The sequence below is a fragment of the Astyanax mexicanus genome, chromosome 17 (assembly GCF_023375975.1).
Source record: "Astyanax mexicanus isolate ESR-SI-001 chromosome 17, AstMex3_surface, whole genome shotgun sequence".
Taxonomy (NCBI): domain Eukaryota; kingdom Metazoa; phylum Chordata; class Actinopteri; order Characiformes; family Acestrorhamphidae; genus Astyanax; species Astyanax mexicanus.
In genome coordinates this window covers 21,886,769-21,895,084 of record NC_064424.1, presented here as the reverse complement: position 1 = coordinate 21,895,084, position 8,316 = coordinate 21,886,769, and the positions used below count along the sequence as shown (strand labels likewise).

The window sequence follows — 8,316 nt, the reverse complement described above, 5'->3', positions numbered from 1 at the left end:
AAATGTGGCAGATTCAGCCAAATCTGCACATTTTTTATTTGCAGTTTTTGGGCAGGTTGATGATATAAAAGGAAATATTGTGGCTCAATATATTAAAAAAAGCAACAGCATGAAGTTTGGGAATTATCAGAGTTTGAGCGAGGTTTTAGAGTGGGTTCCAGATAGATGTGACATTTAACACTTTAGCTTCAATGGGATGTGGCAAAAGTTATGGGACTACTAATACTAAACGACTCAAAAAGTGTATGTATTCGCTGTCCAATTAAAAACAAGTATCTCCAAACAGCAACTTTATAGGAGAGGAAAAAAAACGTCTACACTTTCAATGGAAGTCAAAAGAGTTTATTTCAGGTCATTTTGAAGAGTTTCTATTGGTCTGTTTATCAATAAATTTTAGCAAAGTGTAAGGGACAATTCTTCTGATCAAATTATGTAGTAAACTAAAAATCGACAAAAATTGAGATACTTGTTTTTCATTGGACATCGACGATATATTAATGATAGTAGTGGAAATATATTCTTATAGCTTTTCTCTGGAGCTATATAGACTTTTTTACACCAATATTTTTATATTGTTAGTACGACACATCACTTTCCTTTATTACTCCACCAAACAGGTCTCACAATCAATGACAATAACTACAATATAACCCAAGAGTAGTATATTTAATAGCTTTTCAAAATAATTAAAGTATCAATATAATTAAAGAAGTACAAAGTTTGTACATTAATTTGCAATTTAAATGTAGTATGTAAAATCCTTAGAACTGATCTGAACTTTGGAATACAATTGCATATATTTTCTTTCTAATGGGAACCAGCTTAGTTGTTATTCCCTGTAGACCATTTAACATCCTATTACAAAACTGCCAAGTGTGTAAAAAGGCAGTTACAGTTCACCTGTTTAATTATTTAAACTCTTTAAACTTTAATGTTTTCTACGTTTTTTTTTTCAGCAAAGCTGAGCAGAGTTTGTTTGTTGTTTTAAATGATTGCATTACGTGCAGTTTGACATTTTTTAGTTAATTTTGTTAGAATGAAACTGGACTCCATCACTCACTGAAGCCCACATTTTCCACAGCTTTGTTTTTTTCTATATCATATATCATATAATAGTATTTACAATAAATATTGCACAGTATATAAAAAAGAGATTTGAAAGGTTTATGCCTTAATTATTGGTAATTAAGCACATAAAGCATGTGTTGTGCTGATTTCCGATGCAAGCTTGAACATTTTTAATTACATCATGCTTTAAGCAGTGCTGTGACCAATTATTGGATGCTGTTTAAAATTGAAAGTTGTTGGGATTTAGTCCAATTATAGGTCAATCATTTTTAAACTTTTAAAATGATAGTATTATGTAACACCACAGAGATTATAACACATACCTTTCCTCTCCATACCTTTCCACATTACCATTTCCCCTATTGATCAACTAAGGCTATATTCACATTACCAGCCTAAAGTGATATTAATCTGATTTTTTGCCCTATTGAGACACAGATCTGTGTGGACAAAAAACTTGATCATTATAAATTAGATTTAAATCACTTTCATACATAGTCCTAGACCAGCCGCGTATCCAATTGGTGGGAATGCAACATTAATGTGAACACTCCGGTCAGATTTCATGTATCTTTCTGCCTGTACTTAAGTGTTCAGTGCTGTCAACCTCAGCCAGCAGCAGCATGAATGTATCAGTGTGTGCATGTGTGAGGCTTAATTAATGAGGCTTGTAATATGAACAATTGCAATTCAGTACAGCTGTAGAGTAGAAGCATTGCTATAAAATAATTAAATAATTAATTAAAGACAAGAAATTGGTCATTTTGTTAAATACTATGCTTTTTGGCCATCATAACTTTAAAATGTTTTTGAATTATTTTATTTATTTATTATATATTGTCGCTGTCCAGTGAAAAACAAGTATCTCCAAAACAGCAAATTTACAGGAGAGAAAAAACAACCTTCTAAACTTTCAATGGAAGTAAATGTAAATACAATAACAATAAAATAAATAACAAAAAAGATGCAGACCTCAAAAGCTTTTAGACCTCAAATAATGCAAAGAAAACAAGTTCATATTCATAAAGTTTTAAGAGTTCAGAAATCAATATTTGAGTATTGGAATAGCCCTGGTATTTAATACTAGTTTTCATGCGTCTTGGCATATTCTCCTCCACCAGTCTTACACACTGCTTTTAGATCATTTTATGCCACTTCTGGTGCCAAAATTCAAGCAGTTCAGCTTGATTTGATGGCTTGTGATCATCCATCTTCCTCTTGATTATATTCTAGGGGTTTTCAATTAGCTAAAATCAATTCGCTGTGCTTACTGTGGGATTACAGAGATTATTGTATGAAAGATTGGATTTTATGTATTGTGAAATAAAACAACTATATATTTATATATTCAGTGTTTGTTAGTTAGTAAGTGCATTTAGGCAGCCGTGGTGGTTATTTTAAGGGCAAGCTATCTAGCTGTAAACATGCGTGAACCAATCAGAAGCGAGGGAAGGGAGCGCGCGGCTCTGGAACAGCAGAGTGGCGGCAAATTAGGGCCTGTTCCGATTGGTGGAGAGGTTTGGCGTGACAGCGCGTGGCTGCGGGGCCGGAGGAGAGTTACCTGTTGCTGTTGCACAGTGTGAGAGAGTTATAGAGAGAGGCTTAGGGCGGAGGAGTTACAGTACAGGACGTTCAGTACAGGACCGAGGAGCGCGTCTATCACTCGCAGTTACACACAGAGAGAATTTGAGTAAGAGTGAGTTTGTGAGAGGTTTGGAGGAGCTGACGGACGGACGGCTCGGGCCCGCAGGAGGACAGTAGGACAGCAGGACGATGGAGGAGCGGAAACTCCCAGTCTCCAGCCACCCGTTCAGCGTGGAGTCGCTCATGGCCCGGGAGGGGCGCCGCAGCCCCGCGGACGGGTCCTGGGCCTCGCTCGCCAAGGCTCAGCTCTCCGCGTACCGAAACGAGGAGCCGTGCAGCCCGGAGGAGAGCCGGAGACTCTTCCTCCAGAGCTCCCCGGTGAAGTCCGAGTCCCCGGAGCCGGAGGACTGCACGGCCTGGGCTGTCAACCCCTCATTCCCCCAGACCCGTGAGTGGAAATACTGACCTAGCCTAACCTAACTAACTTTACTGCACCAGTCTAGAAGTTTCCAGAATTACCATAGATTAGTACTTAAAGCTAGTTATCAATCTTGTTTTAGTTAAAGCTGATTTTTAACTAGATTTACAGTAAAAAAAGAGAATGGTTCCAGCATTTTTACCACAGTTAAATCAGCACTTTTATTTTTTAATTTTAATACTTAAACATGTGCGTGTAAAAAAAGAAAAAGAAAAAAAGTCTCCTATATAAAGTGTTAGCTTAACAGATAACTACAATATAGGTAGGTTAAATCAACTGTAGCAAATTAAACAGTTATGTATTAACTAAGTAATGTCTCAACTACTAACTAATTATTAATTTCCACTAGTTAAGACATTATTAAACACAACTAAAAGTTTTCATGCTTAGGAGTATTGTTAATATTGGGAATTAATAATATTGAGACATAAGTTAAACAACTTTTCTTTTTATTGGATAAAGCTTTCAATCTTATTTTTGGTTAAAGCTGAGTAAACTTATTAAATTCACAGTAAAAAAAAATAAAAAGGTTTCTGCATTTTTACCAGAGTTCAATCAGAGTAAAAAAAAAAAGAAGTCTCCTATATAAACTCATAATAGCCTAACTGATAGCTACAGTAAGGGTAGGTTAAATCAATTAACCTTACAGTACCTACAGCTGTAGCTAATAAACATTGCTAAACAGTTATGTATTAAGTAATGTCTTTAATAACTAATAAATCATTTTAATTTCCACTAGTTAAGACATTGTAAAACATTGTTAGGATTATTGTTAATACTGAAAATTAATAATATTGAGACACAAGTTAAACAAGCTTACTCTATAAAGCAACAACACAACAGTTTTCTGTCAGTTTAAATGAAGTCTGTGGGTATAAAAGTTACAATGTTAATTTAACACTCACAGAGTTAATTTAACACTGACTGAAAATGTATGTGTTGTCACTTTATAAAGTGAGTGAGCATTAATTACTAGTATTTACAATAATCTTTCTGAAGTATTAAAACATTTACTTATGTTTTACGATATCTGAACTTGTGTCAATTAATAATTGTGTAGTATATGAGACATTTCTTAAGACATTTACCAATGTTTATTACATTTAGGACACTTTTAACCATTGTTACACACATTTCTGTCACACTATGCAAGGCCAGCCATGATAACATTGACAATATTTTGTAGAATATTGTCTGCCAGAATTAATTGTGGTTAACAATATTATTATAGTCATTTCAAGATTAATTTATGCCACTGATATAATAAGCACACTAAGATATTAACGCATTAGTCTTATAATACATTTAAGACCCATATTCAGCTTTACAATTGCATTATAAAAGATGTTTATATATCCTAAATATAAATTGTATAACACATAAATAATATACAATAACCCATTTAAAAGTAATTTACGTACTGGCTCATTTACATTAACAGTGTACAGTACAGTACAGTGTAATGTAATTATCGTGACTGGCCTACAGCAGGGAATAATGGTTGTGTAATAATGACTGCAGTGATTCACACTTGCTGTTATTAACTAATTGTGGAGTATCCGAAATATGTTTCTTAACTTTCAATGGAAGTCAGTGGGCCTTTCTGATATCTACTCTTTTTTTGGACACTGATAAACAGTATTAGCTTCATTTTAAATCATTTTATGCAACTGATATAATGATACAAAAGCATAATAATGCAATTTGTACAAACCATAATAATGCAATTTGTACATTACATTTAACAATCAGTTTTCTATTAATTTTTAAGAATATTTGGACATTGGAATTTAATAACAAAAAAACAGTATCCAAAATAAATAATACAGTTACAGAATACAGTTTTATTATATTGTAGACATAGAGAGAGACATACGTAACAGTGCTGTCAAATAGTGTTATACTTTAACCAAACAGTAGTCAATAGTCAGCCAACAGGTATGTCTTACACACTCTTATACTGATTATAAATATAATGTTAAATAATCACATTTAAAAATATTATACAGACAAAGACATTGGATTAGTCTTTTCAAAAGCTGATGTCTTTCGACACAGTAAAACCTATGAAGGGCAAATTGTAGGGAAGACCTTACTTTATAATAGCAGGTCACATAGGACCTTTTTAACCATTTGTGTAACATGTCTGTCTCATTAGTCTGTAGTAGTTGTCATGTAGGCCTACAATGTGCTACTAGGTTGTATTTTATCTATTTTCAACATCTGTATATAAATATGGTCCTATAACATGAAACGTTTGAGAAAGTTTGTCAACATACAAAAGAGAAAGCATTTCTGTAAATCAGTTCCCTTGTGACAATTTGGCACATTGTATTTCCATAGAAAGTTAAGAAGTTGTTTTCTTTTTCATTTCCTGGTAAATGTACACATTTTTCTTTGGACAGTGACAAGATCTAATTAAATCAAATTTATTGTCACATCACATCACATCAGTACAGTTGAGTGAAAAACTAGAAACTGCAATGTTTTACAATGCACAGTGTATAAATATGGGATTGAACTATAACTATACAGATGTTTATACTAATATTTATGAATAAGATGTGAATTCCAGTTGTAATTTGACATTGTGTGTGTGTGGGGGGGGGGCTTTTTTTGAAACCTTTTATCTCTAAAACAGCAACTTTACATGAAAGAGATAAAACAATTAACTTACAGTGTAAAACAATTTTATTATGAGTCACTTCAAGCATTTCTATTGGTCAGTCCATTATTGTATGAAACTATAATACAATGTAAAGAAAAGCTGCCTTATTTACATTATGCATTATGTCAACAAGTGGAATACAGCAAGGTTGACACACATAATTGAACAGTATTGATATTGATGAACTATTGATTATTGATTGTCAAAGAAGCTTTAAAACATACCTACAGAGAATACTGTCTGTTAAACAATGCAACCCATAAACAACCATATATATACATATATATATATATATATATATATATATATATATATATATATATATATATATATATATTATTACATTATTTTACTCAGTTAATTAACACATAGTGTTTTTTTTCCCCACAGGCCAGGTGAGTCCACCCTGCGCCCTCCGCAAGCACAAGACCAATCGTAAGCCCCGCACTCCCTTCACCACCTCGCAGCTCCTGGCCTTGGAGCGCAAGTTCAGGCAGAAGCAGTACCTGTCCATCGCAGAGCGAGCCGAGTTCTCCAGCTCCCTCACGCTCACAGAGACGCAGGTAAAGATCTGGTTCCAGAACCGGCGGGCCAAGGCCAAGCGGCTGCAGGAGGCCGAGCTGGAGAAACTGAAGCTGGCCGCCAAACCGGCACTGCACCCGGGCTTTCCCCTACCCCTCCCCCTCGGGACACAGTTCCATTCGGCAGTGTCGCTCTACGGACAGTCGTATCACTACCAGAGGCCACTGCTGTCTGTTCCCCCTGTAGGACTGTACGGAACGCCGCTGGCTTACGGCATGTATCACCTGGCGTGAGGATACAGAACGGACTCTGGGAATACAGAGTGTGTGTGCAGAAAGACAGTGTTTACCTGCATGGATGCATTGAGAAATTCAATTAAAAAGGTTTATCCAGTATGTGATGGACAATGCACATTTATGCACAAACAAAAAAGTGCCTAATGTTGAACTTTTAATGTTTCATTCATCCATCACAAATGCAGAGATTAATTTTGAATTTTGAATGTTAAGGTTACGTTCTGAGTGTCTGTATATGTGTGTATGTGTGCTTGGATGTGAGAATGTATAGTGTGCATGTTTGTGTGTGTGTAAGAGAGTGGAAGACTATGTTTTTTTCATTCATCGTACTGTAATATAATGTAATACTTGTAATTTTAATTATTTCATGTACAAAATATTGATTTATCAGTTATAAGTGAAATTCCATTGCAACAGTTGTTGATACAGGTCTGCTGGTTAAAAAATGTTCAGACAAGATTGCACTTCATTGGAATTGATCTTCACTTGTAATTACTTTTATCGCAACAGATTTTATTTGAGTTTTCTTCATACCTCAACATGAAAGATGGCAGGTTGAATGCCAAATAGCAGTGCCTCAATATTTCTAAGCTGTTATATGTTAACCCTTTGTGAGATAAATTGTAAACAAAAAAATCAAATGTTAAATTATTTTTATAAGGGATCTCCTATGGGAATTTGCCACTTTTTTGTTTGACTAATGCCCAGGTCTGTAAAAATAACAATTTCTTGGACTATTATTGGACTAGTATTATTCCAGAAACAACTGCGACAATAGCCACTGATGGAATAATAACATAATATAATAACACAATTACACCCTTTTTGAAATGTACATTATTAATAAATACGTTTTTTTCTTTAAAAGTTGACATACCAGCACATTGACATTAATGGGCTCTTATTGTAAAATAAACACATTAGGCAATGCCAAAACCAGTACTGATCACGATACAAACATTTCTAAAAAAAAGAAACAGGCACTAGATTTAAACATTTATTTTTTTTAAAGAATCTTAGCACATTTTAGCACAGTAATCCTGCACCACCCAAACAGCTCTTCCAGAGTGCTGTAAGTTTGTAAAAAAAAGTTGACAGCACTTCTTTATATCAGACTTCTGCCTTATGGCAGTATATTTTATTACACCTGTATCTGCTGATACCAACAATTCCGATGTTCCGATCACTTTGCTCACTTTGTAGTTTTATAAATGTGGAAGTTCTATTTTTGTATCCTGTTTTGCATATGCACATCTTTCCTACGATCCCTTTGACAGGGATGGCATTGTACAAATAATATGTAAAATTAATTCTCAAGGGTATTTTTCTTTTTTTTTTTTAAATGGAGAATAAACCTATTATTTGTTGTTTATTACAATATGTATGTAATGTATTTCTTATTTTTATGTGTTTTATGTGTATGAGATTTCTTTCTTGGTCTCCTTTTCTAATAGTGCAGGTCTGGGTTCTGGTGTTGGAGGGCAAACAAACAAAGTTGGTGGTCTCCACACCCACTAAAGCTAACATTTACTGGATGAGTAGAATCGTAGAAAAATCAACAAATCAACTGGGCAGGGCACGTGCTGGGCACGTGTACCAGTCCTCCAGGAGGAGGAATTGAAGATCGCTTTGTTTTTGTTCATAATCAGATTGCTGCAGTTATCTGTTTATCTGTTTAAGTACCGTAATCATGTGAACAG

The 8,316-nt window shown here is 34.5% G+C and overlaps 1 protein-coding gene across 1 annotated transcript; it reads left to right on the top strand.

The window, feature by feature from the left end:
* The first annotated feature begins 2,587 nt into the window (after window positions 1-2,587).
* Window positions 2,588-8,030, top strand: msx2b (muscle segment homeobox 2b). The gene is made up of 2 exons (XM_007247009.4): window positions 2,588-3,100; window positions 6,189-8,030. Exons 1-2 carry the CDS (start codon window positions 2,842-2,844, stop codon window positions 6,611-6,613), a joined length of 684 nt encoding a protein of 227 aa, XP_007247071.1. The 5' UTR covers window positions 2,588-2,841; the 3' UTR covers window positions 6,614-8,030.
* Window positions 8,031-8,316: the final 286 nt, after the last annotated feature.